Source organism: Tripterygium wilfordii, chromosome 6 (genome assembly GCF_013401445.1).
Source record: "Tripterygium wilfordii isolate XIE 37 chromosome 6, ASM1340144v1, whole genome shotgun sequence".
Lineage (NCBI taxonomy): Eukaryota > Viridiplantae > Streptophyta > Magnoliopsida > Celastrales > Celastraceae > Tripterygium > Tripterygium wilfordii.
Window position 1 is genome coordinate 650,419 of NC_052237.1, and position 19,617 is coordinate 670,035.

Below are 19,617 nucleotides of genomic sequence, written 5' to 3' on the forward strand. Positions count from 1 at the left end.
ATTTGGTGAAGACAATAAATGTCAAGTCTTTTAAGCGTATTCTGGGAAGGTACAACAAAGAAGAATAAGTCAACTATTACGAACCCACTTTTAACTTTGTCCGATGACCTGGTTCTCTTGTGCATGTCATGCAGCCCAACACGAATTTTGGGGCTCATTAAAGAACGGTGTGTGCTTGGGTTACCCAAAAGGGCAAAAGAACATCGAGAAGAACATGCCTAAATGTGAGAGTAGTGCGATTCTTTGATTCTGACTTTTGGCTGAGAGAGATTAAAGAACAGAGTGAAAGGGTTAAGGGAGGGGGTGCCAAATATGGGTTTGGGCACTGTCTGCAGTCAGTTTGTACATTGGCCATGTAAAGTTGTCATTACAAGGAATATTTGGTGCATATCTGATCCACAGCAAATTAAGAAAGTTGTTACACAGCTATTTTCAAATTGTTTGTGCTAGATTTCAACTCAACTAATCTATCGAGCGAGTTTATGAGTGTCTAGCCCGGTCCAAATTTGGACTTAATGGACTGTCTAAAGTACATGTTTGCTTAGTTATCCTCGTTTACCCTAAAAAGAGAGATAATTAGCTTCCACTTGATGATTCTTAGATTCTCATCACAATGGGCCGACAACTGAGTCACCCGCATAGCAATACACGTTCATAGTGAGTGCACGCAACATAAAATGAAAATGAAATGGAAAATTTCACTCTCAAAAGAATTCCATTCAAATATATGTCTCTCTTATTTTGAGCAATGTGCGGCTGCTCTGTAGTTTATGAAACTAAATCCCTTCACAACACAAAGTCCTCATTGAATATAAGGTTCACAATATATAGCATAGCCAAAGATCTTAATAAGCCAATATAGAAATGTTTTTAATGATTGATGAAGGAAATCAATAATTGAAAACTTCACAAATTAATACTAGTTGTGGCATTGATTGTTTCATACTGTCATACCTGATTCTTGCAGGTTGAAACTCTACTTCACTTGCTGACGCCTGTGACTGTAACCATTCATATGGACTAGGGCAACATTTACTTACTGAGCAAAAAGGAGATAAGGAAACAACCTTACATTTAGCTAGTATCTCATTAATTCAACGACATTAATACTGACACATCACATATATTTCTGGGAACTTCTCTAATGAAAATTATCATGTTAGAGCTAAAAAAGAATTCAAGGTGATAAATAAGAAGACAAAAGCAGCAAATTTTCACAATTGAATTGAAGAACTCTATTCTGATCCACCCCACTGCCCTAGAGCCCCCAAAACCAGTGCCCAGAATAACTAATCCAGTCCCCAACAAATATTAAGTGAATAAAAATTTAACACCTCATACCAATTATACACAGGTAACTGGGCTTCTTTCTGATCTCACTAGGGGATGGTGCATTTCCTGCAAAAGCATTGTGTAATGAAATGAGCAAATTCATACTTAACACCTATTCAATACGCGGGCAGCAACAAAAATCCAAAACTTGCTGATATTATTATAATTATGATCAAGTTTAAGTGTTAAACAATTCAATGAAATGAAAAAGGAAAAGAGCTACGCAGCTCTGACAGCATTAACTTGTACAAATGATCAATGTGGCAACAAAAAGATGAAAGATACAAATCGTTTCTCATATACAGCATGGAAAATTTCTCAGACGGACAGAAGACCATCAATAAAACAAAACGAATGAAAAAGATTTTCCACGAAGTTAAAAAAACAAGTAAAAGAAATGTACTGACCAATGAGGAAGGTTCTTCCAGTTGGTCCTTGAGATTTAGGACATCCATTTCCATCGGAAGCTTCAACTTCTGTGTTTCCACAAGTTGTTGGGCAGAGATATGCAGCAAAGGGGAGTGGAGCAGCTGGCTAGGGTTTTGCAGCTTTTGTTGCTTCTCTAGCTGTTGCTCAAACAAGACAAACTCTCCAGGCTTCTCCCACTGGAAATCAATATTCACAGGCATTGATCATTTCCTCAAGAAGTGTACTATTACCCTTTTTGTTGTTGTTATAATTATTATACTATTTTGGTTATACGACATAGAATACGAGTGAAGATATAAGCTTGGTTCGGAGATTCTTATATCATCCACAAGAAAGATTCATAAACTATCCAAACATCAGGACCCAAAGAAGGAATGAAGGTTGATATAACTTACTTTGCTTTCGCAAGTCATACAATTATAATAGTACTTGCATCCATCAGGACAGGTGTGCTCACTCCAATCACACTCAAGAGAATATGTACTTGTCAGTTGATTCGAAGGTAATCCAATTGTGGAAGAAGTGGCGGCAGTCTGAGGATTGCATACCGTCTGCAAATATTGCAGGAAACACAAAATTTTAATCAAACATTGAGCACCTCTAAATTTAGGAGATGCTGGTAATAAATGGAACAGGTCAAAAATCCCTCCAGAAAATTTCTGATAACCCTTCACTTAAAACACTGAGAAATATGTTGTCAACAAAATCATGGAATAGTTGTGTTTACTTTTCGACCAAAAGTTAGACAAACCTCTTAACTTTCAATTTTGCCAAAGCTTGACAATGTCAATAATACAAGCCCCTAACATCATAATATTTCACTTAAAAAGTCCCTGGAGCAACATTCCCATTCCGCATGTATTTAGACTTAAATGATAAAATAAAGTATGACAAAAGAGAGTTGCATAGTGGATTCAAATGGATAGCAGTTGTAGATTCATGTATTGACCCTAAGTTGTTTGGGTAAAAGGTTTCGATGATGGGGTGACTTGATAAAAAAAAGCACTCACTCTTAGTACCTCGCAGATACACATCCATATAATTTGAATTAATGAATGTAAAACTCATATGTGTCAAAAAGCAACCAGAAAATCACTCATAATTCATTTGAGCCAGCCATGCCTCGAATACTCTCTCTCATAGAAACTAGAGAAACTATGTGTTTATCAAAATACCTCTTGTGCAGCAACCTGTACACTCTGCTGCTGCTTTAAATTTTGAGTTGATATTTGTATTGGATGCGACTGTTTCTGAATCTCAGACATTGATTGTTGAGATGACTGACAACTTCTTGGAGTCTCTATCTGTTGCGGTGCCTTTGGAGTCCACTGTAAAGGTGACTGGAGTGGTGGTTGCACAACGCTAGGATCTGCCATTTTCTGGTTTCCTAAACTGGAAACAGGCTGCAACTGCGAATTCGAGGAATTTGCTACAGAATATGAAGTATTAGGCAGAAAGTGGCCTCCCATTGAATCACCAGTACCAGGTCCCGGCCTTTAACAAGCCAACCAAAACAGAGAGAGAGACAATCATGAACTAGCGTGAATGTAAAGGAAATAAAAGAATGAGGATGCAAAACATACCTGCTAATTGATTCATGTGAAAATGAAGCAAAACTTGGGCTACTAAAAACATAATTGCCCCTGTATGTGTGTGTGTGTGTGAGAGAGAGAGAGAGAGACAGAGAGAGGTCATTGACGGTGTCTGAAACTTAATAGAACCAAAACTTCAAAACTGGCCGTAAGTGTGGTAATCAGAAATTGGTAGCATCTACTATCTAGCTAGTCCTAAGTTAAGTAAGAAGAGAGTAAAGAGCCTAGGCAAAAATAAAAAAAGGAAACATGTAGTCAGCAACTTTGCTCTAGTGAATTTGTGAAGTTTCAAAAGGTAATTCAATAGTGCAGCCAAGTCAAAGTGTAAATGCACCTCTTTCACCAGAACAAAAAAAAATCAGACGCTTGTGTAATCACAAATAACTTATGATAAATAAGTGAAAAAACATAACACAGTTTAATAGTATTCACAGCTAGTCAGCTACAGATAAATTGATGTTGCAGAGGAAGTAGAACCTTGATTCTCCAGTTCTGGGTTTCTTAGGATCTGCAAAACGAACAACCAATGGCTGATGACACCCCTAAATCAGCCAGGAAACAGATGATTAGATAAGATTCAAAGTCACCATTAATGTGAAAGTATATAGCTGTTAAAGTAATACACTTACTCTCATAGTAAAATTTTCGTTCAGAGCTCTTATTGCTGCTAGTGCCATATCTCTATGAGAAAATTTAACAAATCCGTATCCTTGAGAAAAGAAGAAATATCCTCATCAGAAGAAACACATTCAAAAGTTGAACACCTCAAATGAAAATCTCAAATACTGTCGTGGCAGCAAAAGAAGAACAACAAGACAAATCACTTTTGGCTTACAAGTGATGTCATGCAAGCTTGAAAAAAGAATGATGTTAAAACACAAGTAGATACAATTCTTCAGTCTTTATTATCAACCCATTCTGAAGTACTCTTTTGACATTTCTTTGTCTTCTTCTTCTTCCTTTTTCAGGGTTGGGGTGGGAGTTGGTTCAGCCTATTATTTATTACTTCACTCTTAAAGCTAATGATAGAAGCCTCCAACATAAAATGAACTGACACAAAAAAAACATTCCTATTAATTGATATATTCTGCATATTGAAGCTAGCATGGGAGTCCACTGCATATCATCTGTATAGGAAGTGTACTACAAAATCTAGGACAATGGGAAAAGAAGAAGAGCATTAAGCCATTAACATACCACGACTTTGGTTCATCTCATCAACAACAATGTAGATATCTTCCACAACACCATAAGCAGAGAATACCTGACATAGGAACATCAATAGTCAGGAACCTAAAACATGAAACTGAGCATTCAACATCCATAGAAAAGTTAATTTCTCACAACCATATATAGACAAACTCAATTTTCAGTTTTCAGTAAACTAAATTATCGAAATAGAAATGATAAAAGGTACAAGCTCCGGCACAAGGGATGCATGTGGCAAACTCTTTTACATATTAATAATGCTTACAATAAACAAAACACATAAAGCCAATGATCCAGTTGGACAGTTACATGCCAAAGATGCTGGAAGCCTGGAACCTATGCAGTATAATCCATCACACACAACATACATACGCCCCCATAGAAATGAATGCTCAGTAAACAATGTTCATACTTCCTGAATTTCTTGCTTTGAAGTTTGTCGGCTAAGGCCACCAATATACAGATTCTCCACAGATGCCCCTACAAAAATGAACAACAAGAAATAACGTGAAGAAGAAATGTAGGTCTTGAACACTTGTAAAGCTTATCAGTGGTTGATTGTAAATTCCAGATAAGATGTGCAGGTAAAGTGATGATAAGTTCCAAAAAAATAACTAGTCACCTCCTCACCTGTGTACGGTCCGGGTACAGGTGCTCTGGCCAAAGGCTTACTAGCATGTCCCCTTTCACCATCAGCATATTTAACTCTGATAGGAGCCATTTCCTGGATAAAGCAAAGTTTTAAAAGTAGAAAATCGATTACATAATCAATAATAGAATAAGCAAGTAGCTCCATATCTGTCAATATACTAGATAAGAGGCTGACCCCATGAAAAGTATACTGATTGTCCAAAGCCCTAATAGCAGTGTCAGCTTCCTCAGCCGTTGCGTATTTCACAAAACAATATCCTCCTGGAAATGGTATATGCACATATGTAATTATATAAAGCACAGAAATAACAAAACATGGGAAATATTTGTTCCAGCCTTCCAGGAAATGTTCATAGAAAAGTAAAGGAACAAGAACATACAAAATTCTTCTAGAAAATAATCCAGCTCTGAAATGATTCATGCTAAGACATCTTAAATATATCCCCAGCACAGAACCATAACAATGGAGCGAAATATCAGACACAACAGCTGAATTAATATTTAGCCGTTCAGTTGGCAAAACAAATATTTCAGGACTGAAACTTCTCAGATTAACTAGGAATGTGCCCAAATATCATCGGTGCTGAAATTTGCTCCTCAAGGACAGAAGGGATGCACCCAGTCCCACATCATCAACAAGTATAACATAAGCAGGTTGACAACTCAGTCAGGTCCTCAGAAGAAATGGAAAGAGACACTGAGCCAGAAATAATATACAGGCGATAGCAATTTACACACCTAGTCGTTGGTTGGTTCTCTTGTCCCTAGGCAGAATAACCTCAAAGACTCTTCCGTAATTTGCGAACACTGGCCATACCTGACATACAAGATACAAAGTAATCAATGATTCCATTAAAAAAATCAATGATTAAACATTTTAAAAATAAAAAAATACGAGGATAGGGCAAAGTTAAGAATAATATTTCATGGTCATGTTTATTTCAGTCACTTCCTCGGGGTTTAGCATGTGTGAAAATATAAATGCCCAAATAATCAACACTTAACAAAATGATACCTCACAATAAGCCTAGAAAGCCAATTCCCGTGTTTGCATGACCATTAGACATGTAGTAATACATAGTATTTCGATTGTTTGACAAGGATGGGGGAATGGAACTCAACCCTCATGCGAGGAACAGCCCTCATTCATGTACGTATACTTAATCATGTAGTGACACTAGAATTAAAATTTGAGATATTGTTATTAACTAAATATGGATTGTAGTTGAACATCCCTTTAGGTATCTGAGTGTTCCCACGTCAAAATATGCATAGTATTCGAGATCATTAAGAAGTGGTAAATGATTGAAAGAGAAACTGTGATAGCTAAGAAACAACAATTGCATCGTTACTGGAGATATCATAGATTAATGGAAAGCACACTTACATCTTCTTCGTTTGCTGCTCTTGGAACTGGTTGAATATAAAGCTTCGCATGACTGCCACTGTCAGTGTGAGCTAAGGAGCAGATACGAGGAAAAATTGAAGGTTTTAGTAACCTAACTTGCAAAAATTGACTTCAAATTGTGCAGATAGTAACAATTTTAGCTCCCGATATTGATGGGAGAGTATAATGAGATATGATCAATAGCCTCTTTCAAGTTAATGAGAGAGAGAGGGAATACCGTCATTTGCAAAATTTTGCCATCGTCTTTTGCGGAAGTGCGAGCCGAATCCGCCACTTCCACCGTCATATGAAGCAATAGGCTCGTCATTCAAGTGGTGGTGGTGGTGGCCGCTGTGGTGATAATCTTGATGGTTTTGCTGGTAGTAGTCGTAATGGTGGGCCTCTTGGTGGTTGCCAAAGCCGTATCCTCCGTGTCTCTCCATCGTCGCCGACTGCTGATATTCCATTAAAACTAGCTAGACCTAAAATCCAGTGATTTACCTCGGCGAATACGAAGACAAACACCAAGTCGAATAGAATATGGCCGCTGAAGGAGAGGGACCATGTAAGGAGAACGTATGGATACCCGTACCCGATTTCTTCCCACTCGACTTTTCAGCTTTTCGCTACGTTTGAGTCGGTTGAACCAGAATTGATAGGCCAGACCGTCTGACTAACCGGAATGATAGATCAGACCGTTTGACTAAGTTCACGTGATGTGGATTTCATTCATAAAAATAAAAAAAAATATACATGTTCATGTCGTTTGCAGTCTTGTGGTAGTGAAAGTGAGAGTAAAACAACCCTGATATGATAGGCTAAAGTAAATGAAGGCAATGCCCGAGCAAGCGTGTCGGCTGGTCAGCAGCTTCCGGGAAAATGCAGATGGGAAGTTGATGAATTATTTTAAGAGAGTTAAAGTATTGATGGAGCAGGTAAAGTCAGATTAGTCAATTGTTGTTTGTATATTAACGATTAAAAGAAAGACCAAACAATTGAGCACAACTCTTTAAGAAAGCCATGTGCTCAAGGTGTACAATCAGAACTAGTAAGAATCCTCTCCATATTCATCTTTGCTCTGATCTGCCCAGAGCACAAAGGAATCCTCATAAAAAGAAAAATGGCGAAGCCGAAATTGATTTCCATGAAGGGTTTACCATGTACTGGAAAAACCACTCTAGCCAAGAAGTTAGCAGTGGAAAACGATTGCTTGCTTGTCGAACTGGATGACATCCTCTATCCAATTGCCGATGGCTCCCGAAACACACTAAAAGATGAAGTCATCAACGAAATCTCCTACCAAGTCGCCCGCAATATGGTTGCAAAACATCTAAAGATGGCTCACAATGTTCTCCTTGACTGTCCCCTCTCTCATCAATCCCATTTTGATCTCTTGAGACAAGTAGCAGTACACGCGAATGCCGAACTTGTGATTGTTGAATGCAGACCACAAGATTTCAAATGGAAAGAGTGGATAAATCAGCGGCAAGGAACCAGTAGCAGCAGTGGTGCTCAATTCAAGACAGAGACGTGGGAAGAGATCAAGAAGCTAAAAGGTGAAAGGTATGGTGATTACGAGACTGGAAATATAAGAAAAGTTATTGTAGACACTACTATGCCCAGTTTAAAAGCGTTTGATGAACTGCTATCATCAACTTTGCCATCTAGAGGCAAAAATAGCAGGCGATCACCACGATCACGATCACCATCTCATAAAATTAAGAAGGGCGTCCGCATTATTGATAGCAGGTCAAATAGAGATAGCGCAAGGAGGTCAAATAGGGATGGAGATCGTAGGACGAAAAGTGGACCAAGGCAAGTGGGAGCCTTGAACCACCATCATGTCTTAAACATCGTTAACCAACCAAGTCAAGAAACAGATAAAAGAGCAAGTTGCAGTGGCTGCCGGAAATCCATCCCAGGTGATTCAGCCTTTTATCGCTGCAATCAGTGCAGGTTTCAGTTACACAAATCATGTGCAGAGGCACCGGCTAATTTGGAGCGTCAACTTGATGAGAAACTTCCTTTCCTCGACCCAGAGACAAATGACTATCGGTTTCCAAAGAAGTATTGGTGTGGTTCCTCCGAATGCGAAGAAAAGCAGTTCTCCAAAGATTGCTTGGGATGTCTCTTTAAAACCCAACTCAGATGCGGTTTCTTACCGCCCGTTGTCCCGAACCATCCGTGCCATCCAAAACATCCCCTGCTCCTTCACATATTTCGAGGTAGAGACAATAAAGATTTCAAGTGCCGTGCTTGCAGCGAAAGAGGTGACTCTGTCTTCTACAAATGCAAGGCCTGTGATATCTATCTTCACGTTAACTGCACCCTTTTACCACGAATAGTCAAGAGTAAATGTCACATGGACACTCTCAGCCTCTTCAAGTCCTCACCAACTGATGACCCCGACATGTATGATGAATTCTATTGCGATGCTTGCGAACGGGAAAGGAATCCTAAGAACTGGATTTACTATTGTGAAGGTTGCGACTTTGCAACACACTTAGATTGTGCCTTTACTTACACTGATTGAGCTTTTGGCTCCTCCGGGGAAATGCAGACGAGAGGTTAATAAATTATTTTAAGAGAATAAAAATATTGATGGAGCAGGAAACCTCAGATTAGTGAATTGTTGTGTGTTTGTTTTACATATATTGAAGGAATAAGCAATAAAACAATTATACGTTAATGATCAAAGAAATACCAAACAATTGAGCACATGCCGGACTCTTTAAGAAAGCCATATGGTGTCCCGTGTCTGTGCTTCTTAGCGGCTAAAAGACAATAACTTTCTCAAATTAAAAGATTAAAAGAATTATCATTGGCATAACCCAAAACCGATCCGAAAAAATACTTTTTTTTTTTTTTTAATTTGGTTATCATATATATTTCCTAGTTTAGTTACAGGTTGTTAAATATCATAATGGAATCAATTCTGACATTTTGGTTTCAATTAAAAACCGAACCAAAATCTAAATGCACCCAGTGAAAGTGAGAGCAAAACAACCCTGATATGATAGGCAAAGTCACTTGAGGCAACGCCCGAGCAAGCGTGTGGCTGGGTCAGCAGCTTTCCGGGGAAATGCAGATGAGAAGTTGATGAATTATTTTAAGAGAATAAAAATATTGATGGAGTAGGTGAAGTCAGATTAGTCAATTGTTGTACATATATTGAAGGAATAAGCAAGAAAGCAATTATACGTTAATTATTAAAGAAATACCAAACAATTGAGCACAAGACACTTTAAGAAAGCAATCAGAACCAGTAGGAATCCACTCCATATTCATCTTTGCTCTGATCTGGCCAGAGCACAAAGGACTCCTCGTAAAAAGAAAGATGGCGAAGCCCCATTTGATTTTAATGAAGGGTTTACCATGCACTGGAAAAACCACTCTAGCCAAGAATCTAGCTGCGGAAAACAGGGATTACTTGCTTGTCGAACTGGATGACATCCGCTATCCAATTGCTGATGGCTCCCGAAGCACACTAGAAGATGAAGTCGTCAACAAAATCTCCTAGCAAATCGCCTGCAATATGATTGCAAAACATCTAAGGACGGCTCACAATGTTATCCTCGATTGTCCCCTCTCTCATCAATCCCATTTTGATCTCTTGAAACAAGCAGCAGTACACGAGAATGCCGAACTTGTGATTGTTGATTGCAGACCACAAGGTTTCAAATGGAAAGAGTGGATAAATCAACGGCAAGGAACCAGAAGCAGCAGTGGCGCTCAATTCAAGACAGAGACGTGGGAAGATGTGAAGAAAAGTTATGGTGAAAGGTATGGTGATTATGATACTGGCAATATAAGAAAAGTTATTGTAGACACTACTATGCCCAGTTTAAATGTGTTCAATGAATTGATATCGCCATCTTTGCCATCTAGAGGCAGTAATAGCAGGGGATCAGGATTATTATCTCGTACAATTAAAGAGTTGAAAAGTGCACCAATACAAGTGCAAATCATGAACCACCATCATGTCTTAAACATCGTTAACCAGACAGGTCGAGAAACAGATAAAAGAGGTTATTGCTATGGCTGCCAGAAAACCATCGCATGTGATTCAGCCTTTTATCGCTGCAATCAGTGCAGATTTAGGTTACACAAATTATGTGCAGAGGCACCGGGTAATTTGGAGCGTCTCATCCCCTGCTCCTTCACATCTTTCGAAGTAGAGACAATAAAGATTTCAAGTGTCGTGCTTGCAGCGAAAGAGGTGACTCTGTCTTCTACAAATGCAAGGCCTGTGATATCTATCTTCACGTTAACTGCACACTTTTACCTCGAATCGTCAACAGTAAATGTCACATGGACACTCTCAGCCTCCTTGAGTCCTCACCAACTGATGACCCCGATGCGTATGATGAAATCTATTGCGATGCTTGCGAGAAGGAAAGGAATCCTAACAACTGGATTTACTACTGTGAAGGTTGCAACTTTGCAACACACTTAGATTGTGCCTTTACTTACACTGATTGAGTTTTTGGCTTCCCAGGGTTTCAATATTGTTTTCCCATTCCAATAAAGTCTTCGAAACTACCCAAGTATACATTGTTAATCAGTTGTGCAGTTGTGCTTCAGAATGTTGTGGGTATGAGTTACCTTCAATTCTAATTCTAGTTTGTGAGAAGAGGGGAGAGAAGGAGGGTGCTAATTTGTAACGTGAAATCTATCCAACTATCCACCGGCCACCAAATAACTAGCTGATAAACTTGAGTTACATGGAAGATCTTGCATCCTTCATGTATTAATTGAGACTTGAATCGAGACCCAATGGACAATTTGAGACTAAGATCAAGACCCAGTGCGAGAAAATAATGCATGATCAAGTTCATCATCTCATCCAACAAACTATTGGGTGATTGGTGAAGATGATATTGCTAATTGCTAAAACCATAAAACAAATTAAGACTAAACATTTCCCAATTTTCACTCAACTCGAAGGTACTTGGCATCCAAAATATTTTTATTGGGCAGTTAATAAAATTAACTAAGTGTTTATATAACTATAAAAAAAATAAGTTTGCATCACTATCAGACAAGAGAAGAAAAGTTTGATTAACATTGAGACTGATTAAGTGATTATCGTTATTTATCAGGAAAAAAAAACAGATTGATTAACGGTAATTTTAACGGGGAAAGTGAACACTATCTGAAATTAAAGACGCATATACTACATAAGGTTGTGAATGGGCTCCATTTTTTTAAATGGGCCAATGAATGGGCTCCAACTTCTTGTAAATGGGCCTCTTCTCATTCCACAGTCCACACCATTTGGTTTATGCCAGGCATGCTAGGGTTTGGTATTTAGACTATTATCTGGCATCTCGTACCCTCGCGGAAGGGGAAGAAGGAGTTCAGTCGATTTGTATCCGTAAACTTCTAATCAAAATCTTCACCGCAAACTTTCCGCACTGAATCGTGTCTTCATTACTGGTATGCAATTTTTATCTCTGTAACAATTTCATTTCTACTCTGTCTATTTCTCTGTACCGGAACGATTACTGCTTTTGATGCTATCGATACATGCTTAATTAAGACAGCTAAAGCTATGGAAGGGCAGTTTTTATTGATTGAGACAGGAATTCCAGCTCTTCTGGTCTAGTTAGGGTCACGAGGTGTGGATGGCTAATAGACCGGATCCTGACAACGACGACGATTTCAGTGAGCTTTATAAGGAATATACTGGTCCTCCGGGGTCTTCGACGGCACAAGATAGGCCTAATCCAAACAAGCGTTCGAATGCAGGTTCTGACGAGGAAGAGGAACAGCGGGACCCCAACGCAGTCCCCACAGATTTCACCAGCCGAGAAGCCAAGGTCTGGGAGGCGAAATCTAAAGCTACTGAGAGGAACTGGAAGAAGAGGAAAGAGGAGGAAATGATTTGCAAAATATGCGGAGAATCAGGTCACTTCACTCAGGTATTGTTGGCTTGCCCTTTGAAGTTCTTACTTGTTTTATGGTTTGTCTCGAGTATCAGGAACTGGAAACTACGAGAGTGTATAAGTATGTAACCTGTGTCTGCGGATGCATAATCATACTTTATTTGTGTGCCAATTCTGTACTCTAATTGTTGTGATGGAAGGGTGACCAAGTTAATGCCACAATAATGAGAGGCATATGCTCAGGCAGGGGACATGGAGCAAGGGCCAATTACACTATTATTGTCTGTTTTTATGTACATTGAATATATTTGAGCAACATGTACAGTGAAAATTCTAGAGGAGGATTCTGTTTTACACACTTGCTTTTTGTTCAAAATTTTCTGTTATCTGGCACATGTATAGGGTTGTCCTACAACTCTGGGAGCAAACCGCAAGTCCCAAGATTTCTTTGAAAGGGTACCCGCTAGGGAAAAGCATGTAAAGGCACTCTTCACAGGCAAAGTGATCCAGAGGATTGAAAATGACGTAGGCTGCAAAATCAAAATGGAGGAAAAGTTTATAATTGTCAGTGGTAGAGATAGGTTGATTCTGGCCAAAGGTGTTGATGCTGTGCACAAAGTGATCAAGGAGGAGGGTGGTCAAAAGGGTGCATCTAGTTCTCAGACGAGTATGTCTAGGTCACCAGAGCAAAGCCCCAGTGATGGACGATTTCGCCGATCTGAATCCCAAAGGTCTCAGCCACGTGATTCACCACATTTCCAGCAAAGGTTTGGCAGACAAGATAAAGTTGCTGAAGACCGTGTCCGTGAGGATATTCGTAGGTTCCCAAGGGGTTCTCCACAAGGTAGGAACAGCATAGGAATATAGGATATGTTTACGGCATCCATGAAAAGATGGTAATCTCGTGTTCGTAGCTTCTTAGAATACAATTATACTCGCAATTCTGAACCCTCAATAATGCTGCTTGTTGCTTATCATTTGTTTGCAGCAAGAGGTAAGTTCTTATCCTCAAGCATTACGTGTTCGATTGTGAAGTAACTTTCCTGGGTGGATCTGACTTGACCGGATTCTCTACAAGTTGAAATTATTTACTGAATTGCGGTTTGTTTGCAACGGATGAATTCCCTGTATGAGTTTTAGGACAACATGTGTAGTTAGAGCTACCATCTGTGTTGCATGTTAAATCACATGCTTAACATACTCTTGATTTTGTGAAGCTTATGGTAATAATGGAGCTAGAGGTCGCCCAAGCCGCTCTAAATCTCCTGCACGTCCTTATTACGCCGGTAACTCAGTCAATTCATATGATGGTCACAACCCGAGCTTAGGTGGTTATAGGACTGATGGGCTGGATATTGAAAGACGGGGTTCTAATTTACCATATGGCAATCAAGTTGAATACTCCACTATCCCTCAGACCTTAGAAGCTTTAGAGTTGGAGTATAAACGAGAGGCAACAGAGCTTGTAAGAATTTGTGACAAGGAAGAAGATGAAGAGAATAAGAAGCATCGTGAGGTATGAATCTCTCTCTCTTGTTAACCTTTTGCAGCCACATGCATCCTTATAATGATAGAAGACTTTATTTTTAGACGTGTCTTTATTTGATGATTACTTTCAGAATTTTAAGGCTTGATTAATTTTTTCTTTTGATCTTTGATATTTTTTGTTATTTTTGAATTTGCATTGCATTATTTGAGCGACTATCTTGTGTGGTGCACTGTGTCTTGGGCAATATGTGGTTTTTGCTCTTTAAAGAGTCTCAGCTATTGGGGCACTTCAATGTAATTATCTTTTTTGGTTGTTTACATTAAAACACCTTTTCCAGTGTTGATGAGAACTTGGAGGTTGTTATCTGTTGCACTTAGAATGGATGTTGGTTCCCGCTCCTAAATTGAAAAATATGATTGTCTTATGGGACTCCATACTCTGTCATTAGTCTAGACGTGTTAAATTGAAATTTCAACTCTGTGAGTGCTCCAAAGTTTATTTTCCATGTCATGATCGCATCAAAGTTGGTTTGTTTTCCAATTTTTTTTTTCTCTCACTAGGGAGTTTCTTTTGTGCAGTTCTCGAAATTTGGTATTACTTTTGAATTTTTAATTTGTTGATCTTGAATCCTGGTGCCTAATTTCTGGTTCGTGGAATCTAGACTATCAGGGATATGAGAGAGAGTTACATGAATAAACTTGCTTCCTTAAGGGGCATGCATGCAAAACAGTGGGAAGAGTTTCTTCAACTTGACGCCCAAAGGCGTCAACAAGAAGCAGGGACCCAAATGTCTGCGTCAGGTTTTGGTGGTTATAAACAGCATGCTTATTCTGTCTCTGATGGCCCCTCAGTTAATCATCACTATGCTGGGGCTAGTTTTCCTATGGATACAAGGGGAGGATATCCGAATTCTATAGATAGTTATCCTTCAAGGACTCAAGACACGTACAGTGACTTCCAGCGTCCTGGACGTGAGGATTTCAGGAAAGCTTACAACAGATACTAGATTTGTATAAATGAAACTGATTTTGGTGAGTCCGTCTCAACTTCCCCATTAAGTAAAGATTTAGTTGTTGCCTTCTTCTATGATTGCCTTTTAAAACATCCATGATTACCTGTTTTGAGTTGATGCTAAGGCTCAAGCCATTAAAATGCTCTGGTGCCTCACTATCTGCCAAGTATGCACGATTGTAAAGTACTGGTGCAGCTTTTCTTTTCTTTTTTTGTAAATTTTATTAGTTTCTTGGTTGGTTGCAAAGCAGATGCTTGGCCAGTGTTGTGGGTATAACGAATTTTATTTTCATTATTATGCTTAGCTTAAATTTTCACTTCAAAAAAATTTCAGGGTCCAGACTTTGGCTGGATAGAAGTAATGCAGTGGAGCCTCTAATCTAAGGTAAGTTAATGGGGACTCGAATGGGGCTAAAATTCAATGGGATTGACGTGTTGCGTTAGTTACATTTTCAAGTCGGAGATTCGGTTTCTTGCTTTAGTTACATTTTCAAGTCGGAGATTCGGTTTCTTTCTGGACTTTTTTGTTATAAGGTGGCATGTTTTGTTTGAAGTTTGAAGGTCCACTGACTTTGAAAATGCATGAAGTTTGCCTCTTTGAGTTCAGTTTACAGCTAATGATCCCTGGATATGATGTTGTTATGTTTACTGAACTACTTAAAAACTTACGGACAATGCTAGAGACCCTCAAAATAAGACTCTTAAAAGTCTTTCAACTCTATGTGACATTAAAATAGTCACTGATTAAAAATGTACATGTAGAGTTCATTTCACATTCAGTACTCCACATTAAATCGAGGTCATTTTTTTAGTCTCAAGCATTATCCAAAACTTATTGGGAAGAAATGTACAACTAATGGTCACTGGTGATTGCAAACTCTAACCCTTTCTACAATCTTGGAAGTTTATAGATTTAACATCTAATTGAATTGTGGGAATGTTTAAATATCTTTCACGAATTATTAGAACCCATGGGAGCCATCTGTGCTCTGTATATGCGATATCTAATGCATTGTCAAATGCCCACCGGAATCCTTTTGTATTACTGGGAACTGAAGTTGCTGTTGCCCTGGGGAGGAGCCTGACTAATTATCGTGGGCTGGGCTTATAATTATTAATTTGGCCAGGATTATTTTGTCTGAATGCCCGCAATCGCATCATGGGCGGTAGGCCTGCCGACATGGTCAGGTTGCCTTTAAAGTTTAAACAAATAGTTTTCACCCTCGTCGAAGTTGGAATATGCCCTCTTATGACATCTCTCCCCATCCCAACCCCATGATGTTGTTATGGAACTTCATAGATTTGATATCTTTCTCCCCATCCCTCCCCAAAAAGAAAAAGTTTATATTATCCATTTATACACTCTTCGAGGCCGTGCCATTCCTTGGACGGTGACATGGTATGGCAAAAGTACATTGGGGTTTAGATCAAGAACTTGGTTGAGGGAAGGGAAAATAATAACTAAACCTTCTTAAACAGATAATACATAATATAATACTTTTGCTATGACCAAATCTGTGTGTGGGTAACTGGGTTTTTTGAATTCTTTCGAGAGAGAATCAAATACTTATGATGGTGAGAATAGAAACTCGAAGAAACAATCGCAGCACAGCAAGTACATCAATTTGTCCACGATCTTCACAGCTATGGATCCCCTGACCTTATCCATCTTCTTCACTTGGTCAATCTCTTCTCTACAGTCTGACCCATTTACCTCAAAAGCTTCCGCAAGATCCAGGAACAATGCCTTCATAGAGTTGCTTCTCAGTCTCATCTTGAAGTTGCTGAGAATGTTGTTCGCCTGCGAATCAAAATGTTTGGCAACAAAATATTGGAATTGGTCAGGTGGGTTTCTGAGCATATAAAGCATGGACTCATGGGTTCTGGCGAAAAGCTTGCGATTGAATCTACAGATTTCAATGGTAGTGAATGGATGGACACTGTTTGGATCATTCAAATACGGGTTTTCATGCAAAACCAAACCTTGGATCGAAACCAGTACTTGAAGAATTGTTGATTTCTGTGGATTCCAGGCCTCATCTTGATTTCCTGGCCAAGTGTTTATTATGCTGAGACAAACCAATCCGTTTGAATGGAAATTTGGGTTCATGTAGAGACCTGGACGAGGATGATAGACGACAGTAGGAGGGTCGTTTGGGTAGTTGTAAGGGAATCCTATGTCGAAGAAGAAGAGGCCATTGTAGTAAGGAGTGCCCTCTGAACCCACTATTACTGCTCTCATAAGATCAATTCTTGTCTCGAAAGCTCTCACCAGAATTGAGTCTGGTAGACTTGTTTGCAGTATGCTCCATTCTTTGTAGATTGCTCTTGCTAAATTGGGTCGTATTGATGTGGTGGTGGCGTTGTCAGAGAGTGATTTTGGCTTCATGAAGTAGTGGTCCTTTGGAGGGTCAGCGTTTACATCGAAGTTCTTGAACTTGTAATCCATGTTCACAAGTTTTCTCTGACTCTACAGTCTGTTTCTTATGCTTTGAAGATATAAATCATAGTTAAAGTATCAACAATCTTACGGATGCCAGTATTTTTTTTTCAGTTATCCCAAATGCTGAGATGGACACACCATTTCATATGGGGCATGTAGGGCCCACAATTCTACATGGATCATGCACTTCCATTTCAACATTATCAATATAAAATCCTGTACATTCATATCAACATTAAAGATAACTGTGACAAAAAGCATTGAGATTCTTACCATTTTCATTGAAGTATTGGAGTCATATTAGGTTATTCTTTGTGTTGATGAGATGGGCTCTTAAGGCCTGATCTTTAAGCCCAATTACAAGCCCACGAAATGAGATTCAATTATGTTTGTCTGTGAACTGGGCCAGAAACACCACAAGGTTAAAGTGGGCCTTATGAATAGCCCGGCCCCCAATAAAATTATGGTTCAATGCATGTTCTTAACTAATGTGGTAATTACTAATTAATTTCAGTAACTCCAACGATTATAGAATGGTTCCACTTCTTAAGAAGAGTCTCTTGGAAACAACACTATTGATTCTCATACTTCAATTCTCTCTCTCTCTCTCTCTCTCTCTCTCTCTCTCTCTCTCTCTCTCTCTCTATATATATATATATATATATATAGACAACAAACACACACACACTATAGTGATTAATTTAGACTGAGATGGCTAGAACGGCACAATTGGTTTCTTTCTGTGGAAAATTCATTGAAACAACAGTGACAAACAAAGCCTCTGAAGCAGAGAATTGGATGCATGATAGTATGTCGAAGTACACTGACCAGAAAATCATTGTGGGATTCAACTGTAAATGGAGGCCGCATCCTATACCATCATTGAGCAGCAAACTTGCCACATTGCAATTATGCACGGACACCGAGTGTCTAATTCTACAGCTTCTCTACATGGACAGCATTTCTGAAACCATGAAGAATTTCTTCGGAGACAGTAACATAATATTTGTGGGAATTGAGGTTAAGGAGACTCTGTTGAAGCTGGAAACAGAGTATGGGCTCTGCTTCAAGTACAAGATTGATGTTCGAGCACTGGCTAAGATGAATTTCCCACTCAGCTTCAGTGAAAATGCAGGATTGAAAGCACTGGCCCTTCATATTGTGCAGCTTCAATCGTGGAAGCCAAAGAATTTGAGCCTGAATTGTGGTATGGAAGCTAGAATTCTTGGCGTTGAACAGGTTAAGTTTGCTTGTGTCGATGCCTATGTTTGTTATAGAATTGGTCACAGACTTCTCAAAGAGATATAGTAGATACTGTAAAGAGCAAAAAGATAAGAATGCAATAAGATTCAAGATTATTTTTTTTCACTAGTATATAGATTTCACTACAAGATTATATGTATTTACCTGAGAACCACGCGTTAGGTATGTCTTTCAGCCTCTCCACTCACTGTAGATTCTACGAACTCTGAGTATACACAAGTGCAAAGATAAGAAGCTGAAGAGTAGTGTGAGCATTCATGGAGAGTGGATTCTTAGAAGACTGAACGAGCATTAAAACACACCTACAAACATAAATCCAGTTGCCTTTTGGTCTTCCAAAGCATGCATGGGCCTCATATTTTCAGATAATCTATCGCTCCCAGTAACAATTAAATGGCCTCCTTTACAAGACTAATTCAATTCAAAACTTCAAATGTCAACAAAAGGGGTACGTAATCAACGGTCCAAACAACGGCTAGATATTCAAAAGCGCGGGTGAAGCTGGGTTGGGCCTTGTGGGCCTACAAGTAGGGCTGTGCACAATTCGGTTTTAACCGATTAACCGAACCGAACCGATCGACCGTTAACCGAATTTATCGGTTAATGTTAACCAATCGGACGGTTCGGTTAAAGGTTTATGAGTATTTCAGTTTTCGGTTAATGGTTCGGTTAACATAAAAAATTAACCAAATTAACCGAACCGAACCGAAAATATAACATATTATATAAATATATAATATATATAATTATGTTATTAATTTTCCACATATTAATAATTTAACACTTATATTCTTCTAAAAAAATCTATTAATACTTATATAAAAAATTCAAAATAAATATAATATACATCAATTAATAAGTATTAATTCATGTTACCAAGTACCAACTTAGTAACTTACCATGTAATGTAACACCTTCAATAT

General features: G+C 38.8%; 5 protein-coding genes across 16 annotated transcripts; 3 read left to right on the forward strand and 2 right to left on the reverse strand.

Moving 5' to 3' along the window:
- Positions 1-833: 833 nt before the first annotated feature.
- LOC120000299 (flowering time control protein FCA) lies at positions 834-7,268 on the reverse strand. Of its 2 annotated transcripts, XM_038848322.1 has the most exons (14): positions 6,839-7,266; positions 6,601-6,671; positions 5,952-6,030; positions 5,389-5,474; positions 5,193-5,286; positions 4,975-5,042; positions 4,551-4,617; positions 3,983-4,062; positions 3,831-3,895; positions 3,345-3,404; positions 2,937-3,255; positions 2,157-2,312; positions 1,740-1,937; positions 834-1,398 (listed from the first exon to the last, which is right to left on the reverse strand). In XM_038848322.1, exons 1-14 carry the CDS (start codon positions 7,065-7,067, stop codon positions 1,345-1,347), a joined length of 1,626 nt encoding a protein of 541 aa, XP_038704250.1. In that variant the 5' UTR covers positions 7,068-7,266; the 3' UTR covers positions 834-1,344. The 2 variants fall into 2 exon arrangements, with proteins under 2 accessions (XP_038704250.1, XP_038704251.1); XM_038848323.1 differs by lacking the exon at positions 3,345-3,404 and having other exon boundaries at positions 6,839-7,268.
- A 201-nt stretch (positions 7,269-7,469) lies between these two features.
- Positions 7,470-11,184, forward strand: LOC120000301. The gene is made up of 2 exons (XM_038848324.1): positions 7,470-8,815; positions 10,765-11,184. The coding sequence occupies exons 1-2, from the start codon at positions 7,721-7,723 to the stop codon at positions 11,080-11,082; spliced, it is 1,413 nt and encodes a 470-aa protein (XP_038704252.1). The 5' UTR covers positions 7,470-7,720; the 3' UTR covers positions 11,083-11,184.
- Positions 11,185-11,892: 708 nt separating this feature from the next.
- LOC120000171 lies at positions 11,893-15,601 on the forward strand. 11 transcript variants are annotated; one of them, XM_038848103.1, is made up of 8 exons: positions 11,893-12,039; positions 12,167-12,267; positions 12,352-12,524; positions 12,891-13,332; positions 13,477-13,482; positions 13,706-14,004; positions 14,639-15,008; positions 15,323-15,601. In XM_038848103.1, the coding sequence occupies exons 2-7, from the start codon at positions 12,228-12,230 to the stop codon at positions 14,981-14,983; spliced, it is 1,305 nt and encodes a 434-aa protein (XP_038704031.1). In that variant the 5' UTR covers positions 11,893-12,039; positions 12,167-12,227; the 3' UTR covers positions 14,984-15,008; positions 15,323-15,601. The 11 variants fall into 11 exon arrangements, with proteins under 11 accessions (XP_038704031.1, XP_038704034.1, XP_038704025.1 ...); XM_038848106.1 differs by having other exon boundaries at positions 12,186-12,267; XM_038848107.1 differs by having other exon boundaries at positions 11,916-12,039; positions 12,147-12,267.
- A 954-nt stretch (positions 15,602-16,555) lies between these two features.
- On the reverse strand, positions 16,556-17,437 carry LOC120000055 (putative ubiquitin-conjugating enzyme E2 38). The gene has a single exon (XM_038847923.1). It carries the CDS (start codon positions 17,435-17,437, stop codon positions 16,556-16,558), a length of 882 nt encoding a protein of 293 aa, XP_038703851.1.
- A 677-nt stretch (positions 17,438-18,114) lies between these two features.
- LOC119999269 (Werner syndrome ATP-dependent helicase homolog) lies at positions 18,115-18,741 on the forward strand. The gene has a single exon (XM_038846749.1). The coding sequence runs from the start codon at positions 18,143-18,145 to the stop codon at positions 18,737-18,739; it is 597 nt and encodes a 198-aa protein (XP_038702677.1). The 5' UTR covers positions 18,115-18,142; the 3' UTR covers positions 18,740-18,741.
- The last annotated feature ends 876 nt before the right edge of the window (positions 18,742-19,617 follow it).